The 27,631-nt window shown below is 39.0% G+C and overlaps 2 protein-coding genes across 5 annotated transcripts in view; both read left to right on the forward strand.

Annotated features, from left to right (window-relative positions):
* Window positions 1-19,853, forward strand: part of PIK3C2A (phosphatidylinositol-4-phosphate 3-kinase catalytic subunit type 2 alpha) — a 49,730-nt gene extending 29,877 nt beyond the window's left edge. For 2 of the 4 annotated variants that reach the window (XM_080345076.1, XM_080345077.1), the window contains exons 13-34: window positions 51-218; window positions 1,393-1,501; window positions 2,221-2,363; window positions 2,995-3,183; window positions 3,641-3,734; window positions 4,008-4,102; window positions 4,422-4,602; window positions 5,193-5,297; window positions 6,337-6,429; window positions 6,743-6,872; window positions 8,434-8,570; window positions 9,242-9,411; window positions 10,529-10,685; window positions 11,111-11,220; window positions 11,985-12,192; window positions 14,587-14,711; window positions 15,103-15,220; window positions 15,317-15,398; window positions 15,827-15,936; window positions 16,169-16,294; window positions 16,852-17,003; window positions 19,641-19,853. In XM_080345076.1, the coding sequence (XP_080201202.1) occupies window positions 51-218; window positions 1,393-1,501; window positions 2,221-2,363; window positions 2,995-3,183; window positions 3,641-3,734; window positions 4,008-4,102; window positions 4,422-4,602; window positions 5,193-5,297; window positions 6,337-6,429; window positions 6,743-6,872; window positions 8,434-8,570; window positions 9,242-9,411; window positions 10,529-10,685; window positions 11,111-11,220; window positions 11,985-12,192; window positions 14,587-14,711; window positions 15,103-15,220; window positions 15,317-15,398; window positions 15,827-15,936; window positions 16,169-16,294; window positions 16,852-17,003; window positions 19,641-19,782 (2,944 nt within the window). In that variant the 3' untranslated portion in view covers window positions 19,783-19,853. Of the gene's footprint in view, window positions 1-50; window positions 219-1,392; window positions 1,502-2,220; window positions 2,364-2,994; window positions 3,184-3,640; window positions 3,735-4,007; window positions 4,103-4,421; window positions 4,603-5,192; window positions 5,298-6,336; window positions 6,430-6,742; window positions 6,873-8,433; window positions 8,571-9,241; window positions 9,412-10,528; window positions 10,686-11,110; window positions 11,221-11,984; window positions 12,193-14,586; window positions 14,712-15,102; window positions 15,221-15,316; window positions 15,399-15,826; window positions 15,937-16,168; window positions 16,295-16,851 lie in introns of all 4 variants that reach the window. The other 2 variants (XM_080345078.1, XM_080345079.1) reach the window with 1 other exon arrangement.
* Window positions 19,854-20,112: 259 nt separating this feature from the next.
* On the forward strand, window positions 20,113-24,882 carry RPS13 (ribosomal protein S13). Its single transcript, XM_080344572.1, has 6 exons — window positions 20,113-20,217; window positions 20,576-20,624; window positions 21,953-22,031; window positions 23,225-23,394; window positions 24,021-24,121; window positions 24,804-24,882. The coding sequence occupies exons 1-6, from the start codon at window positions 20,195-20,197 to the stop codon at window positions 24,835-24,837; spliced, it is 456 nt and encodes a 151-aa protein (XP_080200698.1). The 5' UTR covers window positions 20,113-20,194; the 3' UTR covers window positions 24,838-24,882.
* The last annotated feature ends 2,749 nt before the right edge of the window (window positions 24,883-27,631 follow it).

Raw genomic sequence — 27,631 nt, forward strand, 5'->3', positions numbered from 1 at the left:
ACTGACCAACAACTGTCCTCTGACTTAATTTCAATCCTTTTATTTTACAGAATAATTTTCCCCATCCAGATTTCACAGCTGCCTTTGGAATCAGTGTTATGTCTGACTTTGTTTGGAATCCTAAATCAAAGTAGTGGGAGTTCTCCTGACTCAAATAAGCAGAGAAAAGGCCCGGAAATTTTGGGTCAGGTTTCTTTACCTCTTTTTGATTTTAGGCGGTAAGTATCCAAAATATGGGTAAAACTATTAATATGATTTACTCTATATAAAGCTTACTCCATTCCCATAACTCTAGAAACTGCTTCTTTGCTACTGAGTGTAGTAGGCTATGATAAAGGAAAGAATTGTAAACTATATTGCTAAGGAAATAATATCTTCAGTTAAATCCTTGTGGATGAGACAGAAGGCTGTGGCAAGTATATTAAACCAGAGAACTATTAAAAAGAACAAGCTGTTCGGTTATACTTCAGTGGCGTGATTTATGAATTTTTATTGGCATCATGAACTCCCAGTTAATCACTATTTACTTATAAAGAACTGTTCTTTCTTTGAAACAAATAAAACCCATAAAACATCTTTCAAAATATACTAAAGGTTTGGCTTTCAAGGAGTCTTCTGAGACTGTATTTTGATTTCTAAAGATTGATAGAAGTTTTCTGTGCCTAACAGAATATATATAACTGATATATGAAGTATCCTCAGTTGTTCCTTACTAAGATTGGGAATGGTATTAATACGGGGAATAAACTGGCAAACACAAATATCATCTGATACATGCTTGCAGAATCTAGTAATGTGGAAAGTCCAGGCAAATAGCAATGTCTATAATATTCATATGCCTATGTCTTTTTTTTTCCTGAGTGTATAAGAATTTGGCGTATGTTCAGTGTTTTCCTCAGAGGCAAAAATATTCCTTTTCTCCCTTAGGGAGAACCTAATTTAACTGGGTCAGCTGGGTCAGCACTGAACTCTTTCATCTGCCTTTCCCACCTACAAGTTGTGTGCAGTGTTTTAAAAGACTTGAAGTACAGAAGACATCCAGTGAAAGAAACAAATTCATTTGATACTTGATGATCATAATTCCCTTTTATAAGATCTGAACTAAATTGCTTAGTTCAGTTTGATTTCCTGTTATCTTTTCTGAACATGTTGAAATACTCATCATAAGATAAATTATTCTCTGCAGTAGAAACACATACTCAGTTTGAACTATCCTCCTATTATCTCTGCAGTAGAAACATACTCATTTTGAACTATCGTCCTACACTGCGCCTATATTTTAGAATTGTTTCCTTGTAGTGACCATTGATGTTCTTCTAATAGTACTTTTATTACTAATATTTTATTGAAGTAAACCGTGACATTAATACCTGTCCATGCTTTTTTCCCCAGGTTGTTAACATGTGGGACAAAGCTCTTGCAACTCTGGACCTCATCACATCCACATCATGTGTCAGGGATGGCCAGTAAGAAAGGAAATATGGAAAGAATAGTATTGCAGGTTATATATAATTCTGACTTGATCTGACTGTTTTGTTTGAATATTGTGACTTTTAACTCTTACATGAGTGGAAACAGATCAGTTAACATTTTGAGAAGAGTGTAAATATTGTGGTCATGGTTGAAAGCCAGTACAGAATAGTCATTTCTAAGCATTAAGGGCAAGGAATGGAAAGCTGCTCTAAGTGTATACAAGCCAGTTATTGAATCACTCTCTTGAAGAGAAACTGGAGATGCCTTAGTAGTGTGTGCTATCAGTACTGGGAGAGAACATCTTTGAAAATGTATCTATGGAAGTGTATTCTGAGATGGGAGTTGTCTAGACCCAAACAATAGCAATTCCAGTTTCTTTACAGAACATAAGCACCTCTCATTCTAAATGCAGAGCCCAAATTTATCGTGGAAGAGAAAGCGCTGTGTTGGGCATGGCTTAGCAGTCCCAAAACATGGTCAGAGTTGGTGGTTGGGTTGAAACAACTGGTGTGAATTTTAATAGTTCTGTGATTAGTCTCCACTCTAAGCATTCTCACTGCACTTCTGAGAAGTACAATACGTTTAAGGATCGTATTTATGTAGAAGAATTGAGATGAAAAATTATTCAGGGAACAGTATCTAAAAATTGTTATTTGTGTAGAACTAGGGAGTTCAGATATCTAAACATCTGAGGTTGCTGGAAGAGGGAACTCTCATATTTATCTATTTTTTTGGGGTTTTTTTTAGATTGACTTCCCATCCCATGCTTTTGATATTGAATACAAAATTCCCCAAGCTGCAAAGACTACTGTGCATCATTCCATAGAAACGTTAGAAAAACCATTGAGAGAACGTCTCCATGCCATTCTCGCAAAAGATAACACTATTGGGTATGTTCATCTGTTTCTAGCTGTGGCCTCTCTGTATATAACAATGTGTGGCTAGGATATGGAATACTTATTTATTCTTAAATTTCCTCAATATTTTCTAGTGTATTTTGAAGACCTGTGGAGACGTAAACTAGAGATCGAATTAAACTTGCAAAATAATGGTGTTGATTTAATGAATTTACTTGTACTTTTCCATGGCCAGTGTCATAATATTCTCCTGCACTAAGGTGGCTCCCCTTTTGGCTGCTTGTTGTGGATGCCTGTTCCTGCTTGGCAGTTCTTCATTCCCAGGGAGCAGTGGCAGTTTCAGCAGTGGCTGTTCATAGGCCATGAAAGCTTCTCTAGCAGCCTTTCCCACGTATCTGCACCAAACTAACATTAATATCTTGGTTTACTTCAGATTATACTAAAACTTATTTTTGTCCTGCCCAAATGATAAGTTTGAACAACTGCTCCTATAATGTTTGAGGCTTTATTTTGCTTCTCAGTTTGACTTTTGTGGAGGAAATATCCATTTTAATTTCATTCCATGTGTTAAATTATCTGTATGTATACAGTGACCAGAAGCATTGAGTATATACAGATGATGGTCTGTAATGTATGTTATAAACTAAAATGCTTTCGTCTGCAGGCTGTCAAAAGAAGATAAAGAATTTTTGTGGGACAAGAGACATTATTGTCATAGTCATACCAGTAGCTTACCAAAAATATTGGTTAGTGCCCCTCACTGGGACTGGGCAAGTCTTCCAGAAATATATTCATTGCTTCAGCAGTGGCCTCCTTTATCACCCTTGGCTGCACTGGAACTACTTGATTCAAAGTAAGAAAAACAATGTAAATAAGTTCTGTGTGTTTATTGTGCATTATATTACTTCTTTCAGTAGAGGATTCTGAATGGCATTCTTGTGGAAAATATTGCTGTATTTCTTGTAGCAAAAGCAATATTTCCTTAAAATTTTAAAGAATATGTACTTTATTCATGTAGGCTTAACCAAGTCATGTAGTGAAAGAATAGCAAATGTGGTTAGGATTCTGAAATCTAATTTGTGGCAAGAAAGCAAGATATACAGCCAAGCTATCAAGACTAAAGTTTTGAGAAATTAGTATGTTTGTCCTAAACATGCACGTGTTTGTATCTTTGAAGGGCCTCAAAACTGTAGGTCCTACTGAGCTGTTAAAGACTTTATATCGATTCCTTTGTATCTAACTGATCTCAAAAAAAAAAAATCCTACATGAACAGAATAAACTTAATGTTGGATTTGTGGTGACTTTCTAGGTTTGCCGATCAGGAGGTACGAAATACAGCTGTCAATTGGATAGAGACATTAAGCGACGATGAGTTAACAGATTTCCTCCCTCAATTTGTGCAAGTAAGACTTTCTCCATACACTGAAGTTTTGGTATTTTTTTTTTTTGCTCTTGAAAACCCAAAGGAATTGCTGATTACTAGTAGCAGAAGTGCAATTGCATGCCTCTGTACTTAATAACCTTAATGCATAATAGGGAAAACAGTTTGAGTAAATAATTCTGTGTGTCCTATGGATTCATGGTGATTCTGTCTGTGCATTGCTCATAAAATTTCAGTCTTCCTCTAAAATGAAATCCAGACCAAATTAAATTTACCTAATTTTCTTTGTATTTAGGCATTGAAGTTTGAAACCTACCTTGACAGTGCTCTTGTCAAATTTCTTTTGGCTCGGGCCCTGGGAAGCGTTCGAGTAGCGCACTACCTATATTGGTAAGATGTTCTTTGTTCCATTGTTCACATAATGTGTTTACTGTAAGAGCAATATTTCAAGAAAAAAAATACTTTCTTAATATCATAATTCATAAAAATTAATGTTATAAGTGGAGAGTATACAAAATTTAGATCCTGAGTTTTTTTCATGAAAAAACAGACGAGACCTCTGAGGCATAAATTTCTTGCCTTTTATATCCTGTATATCAGTAACTTTCAATATATATAGTACTGATTCATTAAAATATTTTAATGTCTTAGTATTGCATTGTTTGTAGTACTTTCCTTAGGAGAATTTAACTGAAATCCTTTCTTTCAGGCTTCTTAAGGATACACTGTATGATACAAAGTTTGGTGTAAGATATGAGCAAATTCTTGGAGCTTTTCTTTCAGTCTGTGGAAAAAGGCTGAGGGAAGAGCTGGAAAAGCAGACCAGGCTCGTGCAGCTTTTTGGAATGGTAGCAGAAAGAGTAAAGCAAACAAGTGGATCTGCTCGACAGGTGTGTATGTATTTTTAATGTTACTTGGGGTGATTAAACTGAGTATACCCTCAAAACAATCCACTCAACTGTCTCTTTAGTCTAAATTCAATAAAATGCTATGTAAAATATATAGTAAAATCTATTTATCTATTGCTCAGCATTTTAACAAGTTAATGGCTTAATGAATTTGATGTTTTTGTCAAATCTGTCATCTGAAACATAAGATTGTGTGAGGTAATAGGGTAAGAAACTGGGATGGATTGTGTACAGTAAACTGGAACTGGATTTAAACCTATTGCTGCTGAAGAATTATCCCATTATGCAAAAGTACTGGGTATCTGTTCATGTGCTAATATGAATTTACAGTTCGATCGAGTGGGATGCTATCATCTGGTTCAGTAAGAAAAAAACCCACTGAAAACCCAACCACAAACTCGTCATGTGAGTGTTGTACTGCTAGGCTTATATATTTTTAATAGCTAAAAGAGCGGTTTTAATTTTTAACATTCCTTTGGCACTGAGGAGTTAAAACATTAGCTTCAGGATGAGAAGTTTTCTGCAGATGCTTCAGTTAGGAAAGTGGTGCTGATTTTTTTGTTTGTTTGCAGGCTGCCTTGCAAAATGGTATGGAGCGCGTGCAGTTATTTTTCTTGAAGAATAAATGCCGTTTGCCTCTTAACCCCAGTCTTGTGGCAAAAGAGCTAAATATTAAGGTATTGTACATTCAAAGCTTTTTTTGTAAAAATTACATATAGGCAAAACTTTTGCAAATAGGCAAAAAAAAATTAGGTTCTTGAAAGCTCTTTATGCTGGAGGCCAAGGTTTTAATTAAAAATTCTGATTGAACAGGACAGTGAAGTTAGCTGAGAAAAGATAAAATTTATACACATACTTGTGTAAAACCAATGAAGGTACTTGTATTTTAAAAAATATCCGTAATAACATTATTTCTTCAGACCCTGTCTCTTTTGAGAGCAGCAATCTTGGGTGATAGTAAAGCAGGGGACTATTCAAAGTGCACCAAAAAAAAATCCATTTACAGTAATCAAAAGAGAAAATTGAGCAAGGCTAGAAAGTTCAAACAATTTGTAAATACTGTGAAATATGTGAAACTACCCATTGTTGGCTGTGTCCAGGAGATGCACTGAATCCAGGGGGCAGAGAGTAGCCTTATTTTACTATGACGATACAGCAAGTGATAATGTAGGAGAAGCAGATAAATTAGTTTTCCAGAACTCTGCAAAGTTTGACAGTGTCTGTTCAAGCACAACCTCGATTATATCATCATGCATGACTGAGAACTTAAAGGCCTGTGAACACTGGATTTGATCCTTTGCGCAGAGACAGTTCCTCTTGCTTTCCTTCTCCTCTGTAACTATTAAATCACAAGTATGTAGTTGAAAGCAGATAAATGAGAAAACACCGTGAAACATGCATATACCCAGTTTTTTTAATAATATCCTCTAGGTTTCAAAAAAAGCTTCTGATAAAATATTTATCCATGTTTTATTCACTTTTCCCTTCAAAAAGGGTAAGACATCACTGTGCAGCACAGTTGGCTTTTGTACAAGAATTCAGCAAATAGGAGCCAAAGGGCTCTTTATTCAAAGGAAGCACGTATTCGCAATGAGTGCAGTGTGAAAAGTCTGAATAGGCACATTGTGGATCAAACCTGCTTGTTGTCAGAATGTCTTGTTTTCTGGGCTAGCAGGAATAGTCCTTTTTGAGTATTAACACTAAGTCTACTTGTAGGCATGTTCTTTCTTCAGCTCCAATGCAGTACCACTGAAGGTCGCACTGCTAAATGCAGACCCTCTGGGAGAAGAAATTAATGTGATGTTTAAGGTAGGCCTTAAATGTGTCTTGGAGAAAAAAAGTTGAATGATAATTGCTGTTTCATTGGTATCAATTAACTTTAGCATAGACCAATAAGCTTAGTTATTTTGTGAGTTTGCTCCTGTGTATCTAGAAATTAACATCTGAACAGGTTGTAAAATGCAAAATGAATTCTGCTTAAATGTAGCCTATTTCTCTTTTTAAGTGCTTAACTATGAAGAAGCAGCATAATGTATCACTTCCTAGAAATGTAAAGAAATTAATCAGTGTAGTTTTGCTGAAAGCATATTATGTATCTAGTTAACTTTTTTTTGCATTTAAGGTTGGAGAAGATCTGAGACAAGATATGTTGGCTTTACAAATGATTAAGATTATGGATAAGATCTGGCTGCAGGAGGGACTGGATCTACGGATGGTTATCTTCAAGTGTCTCTCAACTGGAAAGGACCGAGGTGCAAAACCAGATGCTACCTATAATCTTTGCTCTCCCACTACAATTTCTTGTCCCACGGGTAGTGAAAAATTGCTGTGCAGAGGAAATCCCAAGAAACAGCAGAAGGCCAGAAGCCTTTCATGAAAGGAATTCAGTACTCGAATATAGCAAGTTAAATTGTTCTGAATTTCCTGATGGCTGAGTTACATTTAAATGTGTTTCTTCTCTTGAGTGCTGAGGTTATTATCTGTTCTGCTGTCAATGAACAGTAGTGCAAACAATTAAATATAATGATAAACGCTAAGGTTTCTGTTGATGCCTATACTGCAAGACAAGAAGATAATGGTGCCATAGCAATCCTGATTCTTAAAGTTTAGAAGTTTAGTTATGGTGGAATAAAGTATTCAGGTCAAAACTGAACTTTTGAAATACTTGGAATCTGCCGCAGTTGAGTCAGGAAGCATCATTCATGTACTGAAATGTGCAAAAGGAAGAAAAACTTCACACACACACACACATACACACACACTCACACACAGACCCAGACTAATCCCCCAGAATCGGTGTCATATGCTGGTAAAAGTTCATTGGGAATATGGTCTTTTAGGTTTGAAACTAGGTCACAGAACTCTGAGTGTAAATACCGCCCTGCACCTTGAACACGCTTTCTGCTAGTTGTCGCTTATTCTCTAGAGCCAGCCAATAGAAACTACAAGATCTTTAAGAGGATAAACAATAGCATAAATATTTCTTCAGTCAGATGCTAGAACAGCATGATGGAAACTCTTAAGTACATGGAAACATTGGAAATTTAGGTTGGCAAAACTTAAGCAAAAAGCTATTTATGTAAGACTTGCTTTTTAGAGAAACAGATGGCTTTTCTTCCTACTTTGAATGATGACTTGATTGCAGAGCATGTTAACTTTTTTTGGTTGCTGCTAATATTAGCATTCCTCAAGTACTTGAAGGATTAAAGTGAAAAAGAAAAAATGGGTATAAATTACAGATTTGTCTTTAGTAGCTCTTGCCAAGAGAGAAGTAAAATTCTGTTAATCAAGTAAATGTTTTTGGTTTATGATTTAGCTATACAAATATTTTTCGTAAATGATATCTCCAAAATAAGGCCAGATACAAACCCCACTGCTGTATTTCTGGAGCAGCAGTCTGGCTTGTTTCAACACTTGGCAGCAGCTAAAGTTACCAGGTTACTCAAGTGTCAGTGCATGAGAAATGTCAGCAGCAAAATATTGTGCAGTTATTGTTTATAGACCAGTACTAGTTTATGTAGTAGAAAGTAATTATTCAAAATATAATTTATATGTGCATTGTAACAGCCACAACTAATTGTAGTGAAGTAATCCTAACTTGGATTGCTACATGTGTTTCATGGTATGCTTTGTAATATAGTCTGGAAATGCTTAATAGACTAATAGCACTATTTTTAGACCTAACTGGGTTTTGGAAGAAACTAGTCTTAAGATTATAAAATCCATTGCTGTCAAGAAAGTTCTACTGAATAATGAAAATGCAGTATAACTTAAGGAGATGGTTAAATACACTTTGTTGTATTTTGTATAAAGGTATGGTAGAGCTTGTTCCTGCTTCAGATACACTTAGGAAAATTCAAGTGGAATATGGAGTGACAGGTTCTTTTAAAGACAAGCCCCTGGCAGAATGGTTACGAAAGTATAATCCTACAGAGGAGGAATATGACAAGGTAACTTTCTTCAGTGTTTTTATTTTTTGAAGACTTTTTGCTTAAGGGATAAATACCATCTTTTGAAAGAATTAAATTATTATTCCAGGTCTTCCTTTGAAATTTTTGGTTTTTATCTTTTGGAAACTAAGTTTTTCCTATACTTGAAAAAGAGCAAATGAAAAACCCTTATATAACTGAAAAGAAGCCAGATCGAATGTGAAACCTGAGAACCTGAGTTTTTATTGGATACAGAAAAAATGCACTTCAGATTGAAGATAGGAAGGAATGATGGCTGTTCTTAATTCCAATTTAGCAGCAGTGGCGTGTTCTCGTACAAGGACATGGAGTTAAAGAAGCAGCAAACATGTTTTCTTCTGGCTACAATGCTGTTGAAACACATTGGAAAAATAAGCCTTGTACCCTTTATTCTGCTAACATTTCTTTTGTGATTTCTCTTCAACTCCTCTTTAATTTATTTGAAAAACAAAGCAATCATTTTTGCTGGAAAGTGTGATATCTACAGATTTTTGAAAAGCTATTTGATTGAAGCACACTGTTTGGGAAAAAAAATTAGGGGCTGTTTTATCTGGCTTTGATTTTACTCTCGTCAAGATTGCCTGTTGAATATATGAGTGCTGTTTTCCCACTGATATTTGATCTCAATTCACTTTTTTTCCTCTCCCTTCCAGGCTTCAGAAAACTTCATTTACTCTTGTGCAGGATGTTGCGTAGCTACTTATGTCCTGGGAATTTGTGACCGCCACAATGATAACATAATGCTTCGAAACACAGGGCATATGTTTCACATTGACTTCGGAAAATTTTTGGGTCATGCGCAAATGTTTGGTAGCTTTAAAAGGTATTTGCTATAGATAAGTGAAGTAGAGAATGAAGTGATTCTTAGTATGTTTTTATAAGCATTATAAGTCTAAGCATTAGCTTTAAATTACTGTTATCTACCGTTCTCATTATAGAGCCAATATCTTCCAGTTTAACCACAGAGGTTCCAGAATGCATTCAAACTTACCTCTGTATAAAACTGGTTTTGAAAAAGGTTCCAGCTTCCTATTTCCATATTCTGATCTCTGGGACTGTTTTAAGGCAAAGCACATAGGCACAGCTTTCAAATAAAGCTCCTGTTCTAGCTAATGGTAGATTGAAATAAGGAATTTGGTCTCCTAAACATCATTTAACTTCAATGCTTCCAAACTGCATTCATTCCTTAAGAGCTTTGTGCTATACACATGAATAGAATGGGAATTTCTTCACAATAGATATGAGAACTATGTATTTTGGTACAGGAAAAGATTAATATAACTTCTTACTGATATTTTGGAGCCTCACATCTGACACAAATCTTGGTGTCATACTTTTCCAGGAATATTGGTTAAAACTGTAGTGTAGTTTCACCTTTGTAGCTATATTCATCTGGTTACATGTTGCATGCTTGTTAGGTAAACTTTATCAAAGAATAAGAAATTGAGTATCAGAACCATTGTCATCTGAATATATCAGTGTGAAAAAAATGAGAACAGACTCTGGCTCACAAAACCAGTAGTGAATGTCAACATTACAGAAAAGAGTGAACACCAGGTTTTTATTTACCGCTCCTCTGTGTAGGGGAAGATAATCTTTATCCAGGATAGAGGAGCTATGTTTTAGTCAGATGATAATGTGCTTATTGCATTTGTTTGAGTGTGCTATGGCTCAGAGAAATGGGGAGTGGAAGGCATTGTAAGGTAACCTGGCCTCCAAGCGCTGCTCCAGCAGATCTGCTGTAGGTCCAGCACTGTGCAGTTGTGCTGGGAATCTGAGATGGCACTAAGCAGCTGAACCCTACCCAAAAAAAAGTAAAATGGCATTAATGGATTATTTAATATTACCTCAGGGTGGGGATGGAGGGGAGAAGGAAGCACGTGAAAAACGGAATAGATAGATCTCATAATTAAGTTATGAATTCTGTGCCTTTTGAACAGGGATCGAGCTCCTTTTGTGCTAACATCGGATATGGCTTATGTCATTAATGGTGGTGAAAAACCCACTATTCGCTTTCAGTTGTTTGTGGATCTCTGTTGTCAAGCTTACAATTTGATAAGAAAACATGCAAGCCTCTTCCTTAACCTGCTTTCATTGGTAATCATTTTATTAATTTCAATTGAAACTTGATAGATCTGTTGTGTTGGGTTGTATTAAATGCTGTGCTTTTTATGCTGCAGAAACCCTTAATGCATGCTTTTAAAAATCAGAAACATCAGTGGTACTTTTTAGGAAGGTAGTATTTGGATTTTTTTTAAGCTTTTCTTACTACCTACCTGTTTCCTGAACATTTAAAACTAAGATGATACCATAAATTACATTGCAGAATGTTTCTAACTGCTTTTAATTCAGCAGAAATGGTAAATAACTGCTGATGATAAGCAACTGTTGGCTGTCGCTGTCAGCATTTAGCAATTTATTGCAGCTTCAAATGAATTGGAGGGTGTAAGAGCTTTAGACATTTCACTGTAAAATCATATTGGTTTTATTGTATTAAAACTGTACATTTTAATTTCTTGCAGATGCTTTCTTCTGGGTTACCAGAACTAAGTGGGGTTCAGGACTTGAAGTATGTCCAGGATGCTCTCCAGCCCCAAACAACAGATGCAGAAGCTACTATTTTCTTTACGAGGTACTGGATAAATGAAAACTAAAATATCTGCCAGCTTCATCCTCTTAATAGGAGCGTGTTGCTATGAAGAGATATACTAAGGATGTTCACAAACGTGTCTGTAGAAGTTGAATAGTTACACTGTACAATCATAATGTATCAGTTAAACCAGTGAAGTACATGAATAAGATCACTTTCGTATCAGATTAATGCTTATGCTAAAATACTTCCCTGCTTTTAAGAGTACCCTTGTGCAAAAAAAGTGTTTGAAATACTGAAAGTAAAGAATTCTGTCTGGCTGTTGGGGACTTGCATTTTGAGTACATCCTGAATTGCTTAATAGTAGTGTATATGGTGGGAACCTTGTAATGCATGTGAAGTAGTTCTCTCTTTCAAGAAGTGCTTTTGTACTGTGGAGGGAGGGATGGTGCTCTAGTGTGGCAAGTGGGGGTGTGTATGTAGCTTAACTGAGTTGTTGCTATGTGTTACAAAATGTTATTGTACTTTAATTTAAATAACTGGAGGAAGCTGGAGTAGTATGCATGCAGCTTTTCTGCTCACTCTGGAAAGCCTTTACTTCTAGGGTAATAACCTATTCCAAAGTTTGGATGCTGCATCTTCTATTAAATGCTGACACAATGCTATTTATATAGCCCATTGATCACACTTGGTTTAAAAACTGTTTCTCTGTCAGTAAGAAATTGGGTTTTATTTTTCTTAGAGTTAAGTCTAATTTATTGACAGAGCCATTTTGATGGGTTTTGACTTGGTTTTTTCTTTCCTAGATTGATTGAATCCAGTCTGGGAAGTGTTGCCACAAAGTTTAATTTCTTCATTCACAATTTGGCTCAGCTGCGTTTCTCAGGTCTACCTTCTAATGATGAACCCATCCTCTCATTTTCTGCTAAAACATATTCTCTTAAACAAGATGGCAGAATCAAACAAGTGTCTGTGTTTACATATCAGAAGAGATATAACCCAGATAAACATTATGTAAGTATGTGGAATCTGTTTCCACTCGGTGAAGATCCTGTGCATTATCTTCCAACAAGATACATAGTCCTTCTTGCCAGAAGTTCAGTGGTTAATTACAGAGGATTAGTCCAAGGGAAACATGTCTTGTTTAGCCTTAAGTAGCCAGCTGTGAGGCAGATAGGTAGGTTCTCTTTACTGACAGATTTAGTAAATACAGCTATAGATACTTATTGTTCAGTTGGGCACTAATGTCAGATTTGGGATGAGCTGAAGAGTTTTCTGAAGCCTGACTGCGTTGTCTATAATGGGAGCCTAGAAACCCGCACCAGGGTTGACACTCAAAATTAAGCCCCTCTATGGATGTCTTGAAAGCAAAACCAAACCCCGTAATTGAACTCTAGATGGAAATGGGCCTACTTGCTTGATTCCTGGAGAAGACAAGAACTATACTGGCTCTGGCTAGGATGGAGTCATCTTTCTTCATTGCAGCCTACACAGGGCTGTGTTTTGGATGCTTAACTGAAACTGTATGGATAACACCACTGATTTGGCTCTTGCTGAAGGGTGCTTGTGCAGTGTCAAGACTTTCTCTTCTACTTTGCCCCTTCCCCCCTGCTGCAGTGAGCAGGCTGTGGGTAGGCAAGGAATTGGGAAGGGACAGCTGACTCAAACTGGCCAAAGACGTACTCCATAGCATACAATGTCATACTCAGCGATGAAAATGGGGGTTAGAGAAAGCAAGCAGGGGGTGGGAGGATGTTTTATTCCAAGGCGGCTGTTTCCTGGGGACTGGCTGGGCACGGGTCTGCTTGTGGGAGGCAGTGAGAGATTGTCTTTGCATCACCTCCCCTCCCAAGGGCTGTCTTTATATCAGCCCACACATCTTCTCACTTCTGCTCTTATTCTCTCCCCTGTCCCATGGTGGGGGTGGGAGTGAGCAAGCAGCTGTGGGGGTGCTTAGCTGCTGGCCAGGGTAAACCCACCACAGGAGTGCTAGTGTACAGACCTGTATTTTTAGCATCCAATAATAGTCTTCAAATTGAAGACACTTCTTGAGAAGGATCTAGAAGGAGGCAGAAAGGACAGAAGTTGTGTTGGTGGAGGTGATTTTTTTTTAAAAATGGGGATTTGAGTCACCTTTATGTAGCTACCCTCTGTAAAATGGCTCCTTCCTGAATAGGGAGTCATTCCGTCAAATACTTTCTGGCTTTGTTTTGACCTTCCATTAAAGTTCTTTTTGCTCCTCATAAGTGAAAGCATCATGCCTACAATCCTAGTTGGTCTTGCTAGAGGCAGCAAGCATTACAATTTGCCCTCAGGATTTCAATAGGACTGGGTTACACTTTAAGGCTTGTATTAATATTGGTATTCCTATGCGGATGTGCAACCATCTTCACAGTTTTTTAACTTCTGCTGTTTGGCCTAGAATAGTCAGCTCAAGTTGCATTTTCCTCAAGTTGTTTAAGAAGTGAGCTATATTGATATGTGCAAGTGAACACCTCTTTCCAAGCTGTATTTGCTGTAGATGTCTTAATCTGGTAAGATGCCAGCTAGCAAAGGTAGAACAAAGCTGAATAACACTGGAAGTGAAAAAGAGCTTTGCACTGAATTGCTATGTTATAAATGTGTTTGAGCCCTTCTGGTCTAAGCCAAACAGCCTTTTATCTTCTATGAAACCCTTAAGATGATGTAGTCTCCCTCTGTCTAGATTTTTAAACGTCTTCCCAGTTGTGCATTTTTTAAATGTACATTTAACTCATCTGCCCATAAAATGAATCCACCGAATTGAATTTTCTGTGCAATTTCTCAGCCTTCATTTTCCTTTCATAATAATGTGGAGAACTGTATTCTGGGACTGTACCCGCAGTATTTTTTTAAATGTATGTTATATGATGCAGTACGCTTGCATCTGCCCACCAAATTATCACTTTAAAAGTGGAATCCTTTAGAATCTTCAGAGAATTAGATTGAAAAAAAAAAAAAAAACCTAGGCATTAGTTTCTTCTGTATTCCACACCTGAAAAGTTTTGTGGTAGTTCTGGCCCCACAGATACATGTCCAGATGTAATCTTGCACCGATGTATGAAAATGTTGTACACCTGCTGTCTGGTATGAACTTACAATAAGGTTTAAAAGAGGCAATGTGGACAGCTTAGCCTTAGCTACCTTTATTCCCTGTCAGATGTGGATGTACATTATGGGGAGATCATGTGATGTTACTTTGCATTACAGTACGGCTATTTATAATTCTACCTCTACTATAAAATGCAAATGCTGTTACTAGGATATGGATGCTGGAGAAGGATTACCATAGTAGAAAGAGTTAATTGTTAAGAAAATGATGTTGTTAAGTCAGTTCTGTAATATTGTTGCTACTTTTGTCTTGGTTTTTTTTGTGTGTGTTTTGCGCAGATCTATGTAGTGAGAGTTTTGAGAGAAGGGCAAGTTGAGCCAACGTTTGTCTTCCGAACATTTGATGAGTTCCAGGAGCTCCACAACAAACTTGGCATTCTCTTTCCTCTTTGGAAGTTACCAGGGTATGTTCCTAACTCACTCATCACTATTCTAATGGAAGCAACAAAAACTGCTCCCAGCAGGGTGGAGGAAGAAATGGCTTGAAACAGACACACAACTGCTGAGGGGCAAACTAGACCTCAAAGTTGGCAATTAAGGCAGCAAACTGTTGTCCCTAAGTTTTAAGGAGGAAAGCCAGCGAAGCAATTCAGTGTCTTTAGTCTGTGTGTCATACCACGTATAACAATTGCCTATAAATGTTTCCTTGCATTTCTGTAATGTAATTTCCTATTAGTGTGCTGTGTTTGCACTCCTGATTGACATGAAAAATGGATGCCAGCACTTCAGGATGGAAATGACAATGAAATCTAACTGTGCTAACTGAACACTCTTTATCTTGATCTTCCCCTGTAGCTTTCCTAATAAGATGGTTCTGGGAAGAACACATATAAAAGATGTAGCAGCTAAAAGAAAAGTGGAGCTCAACAGCTACATTCAGAGTCTGATGAACAGCTCTGCAGAGGTGGCAGAAGTAAGTCCAAATAACTTAAGCAAATCCAATGTAAGTTTTCAGATTTTGGTGCTTGTTAACACTTAAACTAATATGTAACGTTTCTTCCAAATTCAGTGTGATCTTGTTTATACTTTTTTCCATCCATTACTTCGTGATGACAAAGTGGAAGGAATAGATGGAATAGCCAGACCTACAGGTAGGTAATGGTTTTTGGGGTGTTTATAAATTTGGTGACTATAGTATGACACCTCTACAATGTAATTTATTTTTTTAATGAACTATAGTTTTCCCTCATTGAAAACTGCATCACTGTCTGTCCAAATGTTCCTGCATACAGTTTCAAGAAAATAACAACATACCAAAAATTGCAACAATGTATGTGAACATTTGGGCTTGCTTATAGCTTGACTAAATTATTCAAGTTTTTACTTTAAACCTCCAAGTTGATTCTTAAGAGAGAATGCAAAGATCTTGAAAACCTATGGCCTTGTCCTCTTCTTAGAGAACTGTAAATAAAATCCGAAACTGAACTTGTTCTGTTATTTTCTCCATATTTCATTAGTCAGTGTAGTACTGATGAAAATGTACAAATACTACAGAGGAAATAATTGTATATTTTTCCAGATGCAAGTCCATCAAGTCCTACCTCAGGCAAAGTGGGAGGAGAAGTGAAGCTATCCATATCATATAGAAATAGCACTCTGTTTATCATGGTGATGCACATTAAAGACCTGGTAGGTGGAGATTCTGAGCTCACTGCCAAAAACTGTTTCTATTTTGTCAATTATCTTCTTGAGTTAGGTTGATGCAGGAATGGTGGAACTCTTCTCTCCCTCCGAATTTTCCACCTGCCAACTTAACTGGTGTTTTGGTCGGCCTGATTGCGAAGTCTAGGTACTTGAAAATAAATATGCAAATAGGTGTGCACTAACTAATTTTCTAACTTGGCTTGGTTTTGGATTGTAGGTTACAGAGGATGGTGCAGATCCAAATCCCTATGTAAAAACATACTTACTTCCAGACACACACAAAACATCCAAACGCAAAACCAAAATCTCTCGGAAGACAAGAAATCCAACGTTCAATGAAATGGCAAGTTAAAATTTATCCTTTGGTTTGCTATTGTCTCTTATTCTAAGCAGTCGCTAAAATATTAACTAAAATTAAAAAATCTGAAGATGTATAACTGGAAAAGGAACTTGTTTCAAAAACTTTCTGCCTCTTTAAAAAAACAAACAAAACAAAACCAAACAAAATAAACAATGCAAAAACCCCAAAGCAACTGATTAGGTAAATGTACTGTTACGAGTAAGCAGAAATTCCTCAGTCTCATGGGGTGAAGGAAAGGAGTCAAAACTAAAGATCCCCTTGCCCTGGATTCACTGATTCATAATGTGGACAAGAATGAATTTAGAAGTCTTGGCATGTAAACAGTGCTTCCTGCTAAAAACACTGGTCCTTGTAAACACAACACTGGGAGCACAAAATAAAATACAGATGTACTTCAGCCCATCTGCTGAAAATCAGATGTGCTGGATGGCCATAATGTGCAGTTAAGACATCTGTTGGTGGCTAGGTAGTCACAAGAAAGGGTGATCTGTGTAACTTCATTTGGATAACCAAAAAATTCTTCACTTCTTACTTTCTAGCTTGTGTACAGTGGATATAGCATGGAGACTCTGAAACAGAGAGAACTTCAGTTAAGTGTGCTCAGCGCAGAATCGTTACGTGAGAACTTCTTCTTGGGTGGAATTACGCTCTCACTAAGAGACTTCAACTTGAGCAAGGAGACTGTTAACTGGTATCGACTAACTGCTGTACCCTATCTGTGAACTCATTTTGACACCTGAGTAAGACCAGAGCAGTTGTATTCACTTGTGCTTTGCGCATCTTCCTACTTGAAGATAACTTGTATACCTTAAAATAGGAGACTCCGCATTTCAACAGATATGTTGGACCAATGTTCATGTAGCCTAATCTGGAGGATTTCTAGGAAACACGGTTTATTCTTATGCGATGTTATCAAAATATCATTGTAAATGTTTAACAGTTGTGGGTGAAAGAAGGGGTTTTGAAACCATCCATGAAAGTGAGATGAACAGTTTGACCAGTGTGGTTAGATGGTTATGGTTTATGGTTAAACTATAACTTAATCACTGAGCCTGTGGATATAGTGCATTTTTTGCTTTTGAATTTTGTTACCTGCATTGTCATCCATGGCGAGATGCTGGAGAACATCAAAGCAATGACATTTGTAGGATTACATTCCTGCTACTAACTAGAGATCACAGAAGCAGCGACGGGTAAAATATTGGTGGCTTCACACACACCTGTAGAAATGAAGGTTGAAGGGCTGGAAAAATTCCTTAGCGTTGCATTTAGTCCCAGATTTATGCTTCTCTAAGACTTACTGAAGTGAGTGCCAATAATGGAAGTTGTAAATAACGGTGCCTTATAATTCAAATGCTTCTCTTTTACCTCATTTCTGGTATTTAAATATGTATACCTGTTAACTTTCAGCTCCTTAAAAAGGGGAAACGTTCTCATATTTGATACCTTGCAGGTCCTACTGGAAGTCTTTTCCTGAGATGTTATTACATATAACATCACTTAATGTACTGATCTTCACGGTTAGTGCAACTCATATCAATTTTTTGTACCTGTGATCTCCAAAAATGGGATGAAGACTGGCTGAATGTGGTGCTGTAGGAAATGTGCCCAGCTTCTCCGTGTTTTGGAATGTCGTAATTTCAAGAACTTTTAAATACTGCAGTGATTAAATGTGGAGCGGATTCAAGCAATAAATCCAAAGTGACAGTTGCACCTAAATTCCTTAGCTGGACCTCCAGGTAAAGGGTGGCCTCTAGTTAAAAAGCACAACTGCTGGATGGATTGCAGGCCAGAAAGGAGCTGCATTAACAGAGCTTTGAGAGAGGAACTTGGTCACTTTTTTCTTTAACAGTTCACAGCAACACTCTTTCTCACTCCAAATCAGAATTAATTTCATTAAAAATACTTAATTCCAAGGAACATTAGATTTGAACTGTATTGTGAGAGAGGAGTGAATACACATGTTGCTTACTATCTCCTGTTGATACCACTGGTTACTGAATTAGGTGTTTCTGCACTACAGGCGTAGCCTTTTTATTCACCTTACTTGGTGTTTAGGATAATTATGTTCTGTCTAAACAAAGCTATAGAGTAAAATTGCACACTTTTCTTTAGTGCTAAATCTTGAAGCAAGACAGACTATCACTGCTGACTATGACTAGAGCGGAATTTTAGAGTAAAATATACAACTAAGAATGAAAACACAATATGGGGAAAGCCTTCTATATACCCAACACTAAAAACCTATTTTATCTGATTTTTCTTTACCCTGCTACTGACCAATCTCCCTTCAATACAGAAGAGAGAAGTAAACTTGAATCTCCTGGTGCCTAAAGTATTCACGGTCCAACTTCTTACAAATTAATATAATTAAAAAGCTAAGAATACCTTGAATGTTAGAAACTAATGGGCGCTAACAAATCCCAGTTTTATTAGGCATCTTCTGCGTATTTCTCATTTAGTACATAGCCTGTAAATAATAAACTATATAACTAACTAGATATATTTCCTGCTCACTTGATGCTTTTGAGACTTACTCCATTCCATCATTAGAATCACAAGTCATTTAAACACAGGAAAGTAGACTACTGTTTTTGTGAAACGTTCCATTGTGAAATAAAATGAAAGCAATATGTACTGCCTTTTTTGCAGTTTCCTATTAAAGCACAGTGTCTTACAGCACAAAATACAAATAAACTAAAATCATTTAAAAAATGATTTGCAGTTTTAACAGTTGTCTGGACTCTGAAAAAAATGTATAGTACTGTATTATTGTTAGCACTTGTCCTGACTTCTGATTTCTTCATAGCTCAACTCTTTTTGTGCCTTTCCCTTCCTTTTCAAAATACTTACTGGCTGGAGCTTTTTAAGGTCATGGTTTTTATTTTGTCTGGGGATCTGGCCTTGGCGTCCCCTGGCACACAGAGGAACAGCACCAAGCTTGCACCTCTTTGCCCTCAATAAAAAAGTGATTGTTGCAGTAAGACTTTAATGTACTACATGCAAATAAAAAAATGGATGAGAAAAAGGAAAGCACTCAATTGGAGTGGAATTTACCAGTACGCTAAATTGCTTAAAAGTTGTAGTTTTAACAGCTTTTTATATTTTGTTTAATGAAAATAAATCTCTTATGCACATCTGTCCTGCAGCCAGAACTAGAATTGTCTGTTTGGACCTTGTTTGGCTTGTGCTATGACCTCTTCCTTTTCTGTATTACCTTACAACTGTGCACTGAAACTTTTATTACTGCCTGCTTAGGATCTCCAGCTCCCTGTCTCAGGAAGCACGTGCGATCTTTGATAAAAGTTCTTTTTCTCTATTTTTACAGCCGGGGTTGTGTAGAAAGGCCTGTCCCTGCCTTACCCTGGGCAGGCCCTGTGCTTGTCGCTCGGACACTGCGCCTCAGAGCTATAGGCGATGAAAAGCAGCCAGAGCAACAGTTTTGCCTCCCATTGTCTATATATCTGTAAGAACCAAATACTTTTAATTAAACGAGCTCTTAATAAAGATGTATTATACAATGTCGTGCCCGTACTGAACGGGCTCAATGTGACTCCGTAACTGTCCTGTACGTACATTAAACGCTATTCTGGGAAAGAACAAGAGCTGGTCGGGTCTTCACTGTTCGCTGGGGCCGGGTTGGGGGGGTCCCGCCCTCAGCCCCGCCCCTTCCCTGGCCCCGCCCCCTTCTAGCCCCGCTGGCGGGAGCGCGGTGCAGGCCGGCCCTCCCGTGCGGCGGCGTGCGCGGCGGAGCGCCGGCACCACTGATTGGCTGGCGTGCGGGCGCGGGGCGGGGCTGGGCGCGAAACCGCCCTTTCCTGCGGAAGTGAGGCGGGAAGGGCAGCTGCCTCGCGTCGCTCCCTCTTTCGTGCCGCCGCCATCATGGGTCGCATGCACGCTCCCGGGTGAGGGCCGCGCCGCGGCCTGGGGCCGGCCGGGGGCTGCGGCAGGGCTGGAAGGGCGCGGGTGCGGGAGCAGAGGGGCTGCTGCGAGAGCTGTGCGGCCTGTGGGGGTGGCAGGGGGAGGCTGGCAGCGGGGGCGATGTGGCGGCAGGGCGGGGGAGGGCTGGGGCCGGTGCTGAGGTGCGGGTTCTCTCGGCCGGGCCCGCGCTCCTGCTCCCGGTGTTGCCCCGCGCAGCCTGTGCCGGCGGCGGCACCGTGTGCAGGCGGTGGCGGAGGCCGCGGGCCCGGCCGGGCGGGGGGCGCTGTTAGCGGGAGGGCCCGGCCGGCTCTCTTCAGCGTCTGATCTGCTTCCTCCCCACAGAAAGGGCCTGTCCCAGTCAGCCCTGCCGTACAGACGCAGCGTGCCCACGGTGAGTAACTTGGGCCCGTCCGTGCAGGGGCTGCTTCCAGAGTGCAGCCCAGGAAAGCAGACACAGCGAGGAGACATGGAGTGCTTGGTGTCATCGTCTTAAATTGTGGTCTGATAAAACGTTACTTTAGCCTGTGGTCTTTAGGATACTGAGACAGCAAATACTGTTTCCTGGTCAGATGATTTGTTGGGGAAAAGTCTCTTTTCCTCTTTGTGCCTCACTTTATATAAGTATCACTTCAACTTTATTTAGTCTGTATGTTGATAATTCCTAGAAATTAAATTACTCTTTTTGCACTGGAAGTTTGACCTTTGCAATTGTGGAATAAGCTGTCTGTTTTCTGAACTGTATACAACAGTAGCTCACTGATCAGAGCACTAACTTCACTAGTTTCAGCATGCCCTTAGTTCATTCAGGGTACTTCCACTTTAGGGGTTTCCCTGTCAGCTAAACGAGCAGCTGCTTAATCCATCTTGCCTTGCCGTCTCTGTCTTGAAGGATCTGTGTCTTGGCAGAAAGATAATTTGCGGTACATGTGGAAAAGCATGTACTGCGAAACAGTTTAAAGCAAACATGGAATTAAAGCACAAGACATGAAAATAAAGACATACAATTTAAAGTAAGGTAATGTGAAGCTGCTTGAAGTACTGATGCTGATGATTATACAGTTTAATTTTTAGATTGCTCAAATGCTCTAGCTATTTTTAAAAACATTATGGCTTTTTTGCTTAATTTTATTTGTATTCTGTTTTGAGTTGTAATCAATAGAGCACTTCCAAATACATTTTTACCGTGCTTTTCAATTTCATGTGATGGTTGGTATTATAAAGGAAAAAAATATCAGAGGGCTTTGTCACTTAGTGAAAGAGTGAGGATTACCTAGCTTGTTGATTCCTTGTAATTTTCACTAATCTCCCTAGGTGTTTTGCCAAGAGATGGCTAAATGAATCTCAGTTCGTGTTTCTGTCCGAGGCCAAATTAAGGAGTTCCTTCCCAATCGCAGTGATTTTTTCCTCTGTAAATTTGTATTCATGCTTGCAGTGCAGCAGTTAAACTGATGATAAAGCAGCTGGTTGGAGGTCACGTGGGATATTTTAAACAGATACTTTCTACCTTCTGTCTTCCACCACCATATTTAACCAGCACTATAGGTTTAGAGTATGTAAAAAAGTTTCTTTATCATTAGAAGCACCATTTCAGTTCTTAATTATTTTTTCAAGTGTTACAAAGTATATATTTCTATCATTTATAAAAAGCTTTCATGTAGCTAGCCTGTGCTTCTCTGTTAAACGTTGTTTATCAATTTTTTTTTTTCTAATTTTCTTTAGTGGCTGAAACTTACTTCTGATGATGTAAAGGAGCAGATCTACAAGCTGGCTAAAAAGGGCCTGACTCCCTCGCAAATCGGTAAGGCTTATGAATAACTCCTAAATGGAGACAAACCACACTTTTCTGACTCTCATAATGTAATTGTTCCTTCAACCCGGATTGAATAACACGCTAAGAAAATACAGGTTTTATGATGTACCTATTCATTTACTGTGTGGATACCACTAAAAATGTAATATGTTTCATTTTTGGAAGAAGCATATTTGGTGAAGTAGGTGAGTATTTTTTCTTCAAGCAGGAAGTGTGAAGCTTCTGTTCAATCTTATAAGCTGTCCTTAGGAATGACCACTGATATTATAGGGAAGTTCAGTCTGCCCATTTTCTTGGAGAAACTTCACATCTCATCTCAGATACCAGCAGCCCTGTGTTTAGGAGCTTACTGAACCTGGGCTCTGCAGCTGCGTAATTGACGATTTCTCAGGAGTTTGGACCCTTGTAGAGCTCTGCTCAAGTGTACAAATGTTGCAACTCTATATGGTAATGAGTTCTGCAGTATAATTATTTTATTTTATGGTAATCCTGAGAGTATTAGTGATCCCTATGGTGTGTACATTTTTTTTAGAGTAAGGTGTCTATGACATCTTTGTTAACAACAGAATAAAGGGTGATTGAATAGCTGGCTTGAATGAGTCCTCTGGAGAATTTCCCAATAACAGAATCGTAGATTGTCCTGAGTTGGAAAGAACCCACAAGGATCATTGAGTCCAACTCCTGTCCCTGCATATGACAACCCCACAGTTCAAACCGTGTGTCTGTCCAGTCTCTTCTTGAACACTGTCAGGCTTGGGGCTGTGACACCTCCCTAAGGAGCCTGTTCCAGGATTCCACCACCCTCTGGGTGAAGAACCTTTTCCTAATGTCCAACCTGAACCTCCCCTGGCACATCTTCCTGCCATTCCCTCAGGTTCTGTCATTGGTCACCACAGAGATCAACACCTGCCCCTCTTCCTCCCCTTGTGAGGAAGCCTAATGTGTTACCTGCCTAAGTGTGACAGGTTAGTTGCCTGTTAAGTGATGTCTGATTAGTGTTTCAGCTTCTGTAAGTTGTATTTAGCTTACTTGTTGTTCACCATTTGTTGACAGTTTCCACCAGAAAGGTTTTCCATTTAGAGAAGGCCTTTTTTGGGTATCTCGTGAAACCAACCTTATAGGTACAAGACCTGTTTGTGTAAGGTTTTTGATTTCAGTGTAAATGTAAACATTTGTTTCAGGTGTGATCCTGAGGGATTCCCATGGTGTTGCCCAGGTTCGATTTGTTACTGGCAACAAAATTTTAAGAATCCTTAAATCCAAGGGACTGGCCCCAGACCTTCCAGAGGATCTTTATCACTTGATCAAGAAAGCTGTTGCTGTTCGCAAACATCTTGAGAGAAACAGAAAGGTGAGTGCTAATTTAATTAGATACTCTCTATATTTGTTTCTTAGTTTTCCCCAAATAATATAGTGGCTTCTTTGTAAAACTATGCAACTGATTCTACCAGTGTGTGTATATGGGGAGACCCCCCCCTCCACTGTCCTATGAAATACATATCTGCCTTGATTGCTATCACTGGCAGCTTAAACATTTTCTAATCTTTAAATATAATGCTAAGTAGGGAGCTATGGGTGGTTTTTATATGAAGATCTCAATTTTATAGAGGAATTGAGTATTTTTTATTTTCTTGTTGGGAAAAGAGGAAAGGAAGGAGTCACTCTTTTGACAAAACAAAGAGTTACAGTGCAGTTCCTGTTAGCCAACCCCTTTGAGTAAACTTATACATTTGGGGAGGCATTTTGTTAAAGGAGAACAGTCTTTGTAATTGTCTGTGAGAAGTATCTTAAAAGCAGGGCTTAAAGTACGTGTTTCTGGTCCTGTTCTGATTTTACCAGACTCATGATACTTCGGCAGTCGGAATGTGAAGTTTGTGGCAGTAGGTGTGGATTTTTTACTTTACCAAAGCTCGTTTGCAGTGTATGTTACCAAGAAGCCAAAGTACTGTTTGATTGTAATGTAACTTTCTTTTCAAGGATAAAGATGCCAAGTTCCGCCTGATTCTGATTGAAAGCAGAATCCATAGGTTGGCTCGCTACTACAAAACCAAGAGAGTGCTGCCACCCAACTGGAAGTAGTAAGTCTTCTCTTACGTTACTACTTTCACTGAGGTCTTGTAGGCTTTGTAAATAATACGTTGCGGCTGTTACTCAAAGGGTGAAGAGTGAGTGCATTATGATCAGGTGTATAGGTACACCAGGCAGCAAAGAAGAGGTATTTTCATAAATATTAACCGATAAACTAATGGAACGTATTGCTGGGTAAAATTACTTGTCATAACACTGGGGGAAAAAATAATTCTCTCAATGAGTGAAGTCACTACTAGATTTTTTTTCTAGTACTTCATACAAGCTGCGGTCCCTGTTCTCACTCAGATACTTGTATAGTTACGTTACTTCAAAATTTGAGAAATAGTTTAGTAGCTGTGGCAAAAATGAAACTAATTTGTAGGTTTTTCTCTAGGAAAACTTAGCCACTGTAGATTTCCCATAATATCAGATTGAGCTGCTCTCTTTCTGAAAAGGCTCAAATGCAACTAGCCAGGTTCTTGAATATATGGTTTCATGCTATTGTCTCAGTATTTATATTTTAAAAGGAAAAGTGAAATCTTTTTTTAAACCTTAAAAAAATTTGAACAGATAGTGGTTAAGCTCAGGACCTGTAGTTAAAGCTTTAAATTGGAGCAGTATTTTTGGCAACTAGTTTGAAAACTGCCTCTGCAATTAATATTTCTCTCTTTTCATCTTCTCTCTTTTTAGTGAATCATCGACAGCTTCTGCCCTGGTCGCATAAGAGCTGCCTTTGACTTACTGAAATAATAAATTTTCATTAACTAAGTTTGTTTTGTCTGTAAATGGTTGGTGTCTTACAAACATTTGCCCGTTTCATGAAACTGCGTGTATATGGACAGTTTTCAAAGTGGAGCAGATGTGTGGCCATATCTCTGTCCTACAGTATCAAATCTGGGTGATTGTTATTGCTGTTCTAGATCAGCTGTATGGTTTGCGTCTGTGCTTAAATTGAGTTTTTGGTCTGATAACTTCAAGTTAGTAGTGTGACCTAGTCATTCACAGCAAGCGTATTTTATTCTTCTGGGGCTGTGCCTCTGTGTCCTGTAGGAAGAACTGGGGAAGAAAATGAGGAAGAACTGGAATTTCAGAAAATGCAGAAAGCATTAGGTGGGGGGGAAAGGGAAACAACATTAGAGAGGTTGGTTGGTTCACTGCAGGTAATGTGCGTCTGCTCCTTGTGCAGAAAGCTTAGGCAGACCTCAAACAGTTCCTGACAGTAACTGTTGCTGTCATTTGTCAGTAATTTTAAGAACAATCTTTGAGATTGGGGTAAATACAAGTTTCACACTCCTCAGATGTTAAGCTTTCACTGAGGTGGTTTTCCTAAACCCAAATTGCAGTGACTTGTATTGTCACTATTGTTGATGTTGTGCCTACAGTTTCCAAATAAATTTGACCTTAAGAGTAGTCTTTCTGGTGGAAAACTGTGGAGAACAGACTAACAGTTTTTTCCTTTTTTAGGATAAAATTATGAATGCAGTTACTCTGAGCTGTTGTGAATGTTAGTTCTAAGTCTTGGCACATTACTTAACTTTTGCCATAATAAAAGGTTAATTTAAGTAATTTTAAATGAGCACTACCATTTTTGTAAAGGGTAGTAGCTACTTTCTGTTTTGTAACCAGTGGAACCTGGTAACTTTTGGATTTAATTTTGCAGAAAGATAGGATTCCTCTGCCCTGATTATGAAGCTAAATATAGGCTTGTGATAAAGACAGTTTTAAGAGAAAAGCACTGCACTCCAGTTGAACTTAAAGTGATACTGTCTGGTCCATCTTAAAAGTTAAATTAGCAACCTCCATATGCTGTAAAAATACTTGCTTTCCTTTCTGAAAGCTTCTGGTAATTACCTGCCAGGCTCTCACAGTGATAATTAAATGTTCAGAGCTGTAGATGTAAAAAAATGCTTTCATGATATCAAAAAAGAAAAGTTGTGGGGTTTTGGGGTTGGAGATACAGCCAACTGAAAAAAAGTACGTGGACACTTCCACTACTCTTTGTTCTGAATAGTTGTAATGTATTTGTAGATAACAAAAGTACCAGCAGATGGCACTTTGAAACATTAGCGTTTTTAAATTACATACTGCAAATAGTGCCACCTAAAGACCAAGCGTCAAGCCTGATCCAAGCCAGTGAACAGATCTCTTTAGAACTGTAACACTATGATATATGTGGTGCCAACTGATACATTGATGTTTAAGCGTGGTCATCTTGAAGTGTATGCAATCCTTGTATTTCCTGCTACTGTGCTACTGAGGTGTTGCAGTCTGAACACAACCTGTACTATTTTTTCCAGCCCTGGTTTGCTGGAGGGGCTGCGAGCAGCCTGTGCTGTCCTGTTGTGGGGTCTTCCTCATCCAGTGGTGCTGAGAGCTGCTGACCTTGCCAGAAGGAGGAGGAAGGGCAGAGGTTGTTACAGTGATGGCATCTATCTGATGGGAGCGGAGGAGAGGGGAGTACCATGTAAATAATTGTCTTGTGCTGTACTGTCAGGAATGAAATTACCCAGGCTTGCAGGCAGGTCAGAGCCAGCTGCTGAAGGGACTCCTGAAGGAGGTGTACACCTATTTGCTGCCTGTAAGATCTGGCAATTTCTTGTTGAAGAATGGTAATGAAATTGTGATTGTACTGTTGTGCGTGTGTATTTCTACTAATTACATTGCTAAAGATCCTGTATTTCCTGTAAATCATATAGGCTAGCTTAAGTAAGTTGTCTGCTCTCGTGGAGATTGCCAGTCCCTTAGCCTTTGGATGGCCAGAACAGGTACACCATGAGTGGAACTCATGGGCCGTGGGGCACACAGGTTCTCAGCTCAGCTGCTGCAGTGCAGCGGGGCCTGGCCAGGTGTGGGGACAGGGCACTGGCAGGGGTCACTGCTCCCTGGGGAGTGGTCTCCCATGATGTGTGGGTCCCAGCAGCACGTTTGGAGGATGGAACGGCTGAAGAGAGCAGAGCGGGACCGCAAGGAATGTGGAAACACAAAGTAAGTTTGTCATTTGGGGCTGTGGTACAGGACTGTGCCTGGGTGAAACTGAAGCTCCAGCGGTCTCGTAAGTGTCCCACCATGTAGCTGAGCAGCAGGACTGTCCTGGGCAGCTTAGGACTTGTGGTCTGGCTGCCCAGGCACAATGCCAGTTGTGGCTGCCTGGGAGAGTTAGTGGAGTCTTTCCTGCTGCAGTGGGTAAAAGTACTGTGACTTCCCTTGGCTGGAGGGGTGTGATACTGGGAATAAATCCAGATCTGAAAGTAGTTGCCCCAAAATAATTCTTTATACAAACCAGCACAAACTGTCTGCCCTTGGGTTGTCTCTGGGTGCCTCCCTGGCAGTCTGGGGTGTTCTGCAGACTTTGGTCCCCACCACCCTGTTGCTTTCTTCCATCACAACATCTCATGTCTTTTGGTTTCTCTTGCTTTGGCTTCGCCAGAAGCTGTGTTCTTGTTTCTACCCAATGCTCTGCAGCCTTTTCTGAATTTCCAGTGTTGCTCTTTTCCTCCTGCAGTATTTTTTGCTCTTCC

This window comes from Nesoenas mayeri (assembly GCF_963082525.1).
Source record: "Nesoenas mayeri genome assembly, chromosome: 5".
NCBI classification, from domain to species: domain Eukaryota; kingdom Metazoa; phylum Chordata; class Aves; order Columbiformes; family Columbidae; genus Nesoenas; species Nesoenas mayeri.

Bases quoted from the DNA above. Each gene is read 5' to 3' on its own strand.
- RPS13 (XM_080344572.1), top strand. From the start codon at position 20,195: ATGGGTCGCATGCACGCTCCCGG. The intron at 20,218-20,575 runs GTGAGGGCCGCG...TCCTCCCCACAG, and splicing joins GGTCGCATGCACGCTCCCGG to AAAGGGCCTGTCCCAGTCAG. The intron at 24,122-24,803 runs GTAAGTCTTCTC...CTCTCTTTTTAG, and splicing joins CTGCCACCCAACTGGAAGTA to TGAATCATCGACAGCTTCTG.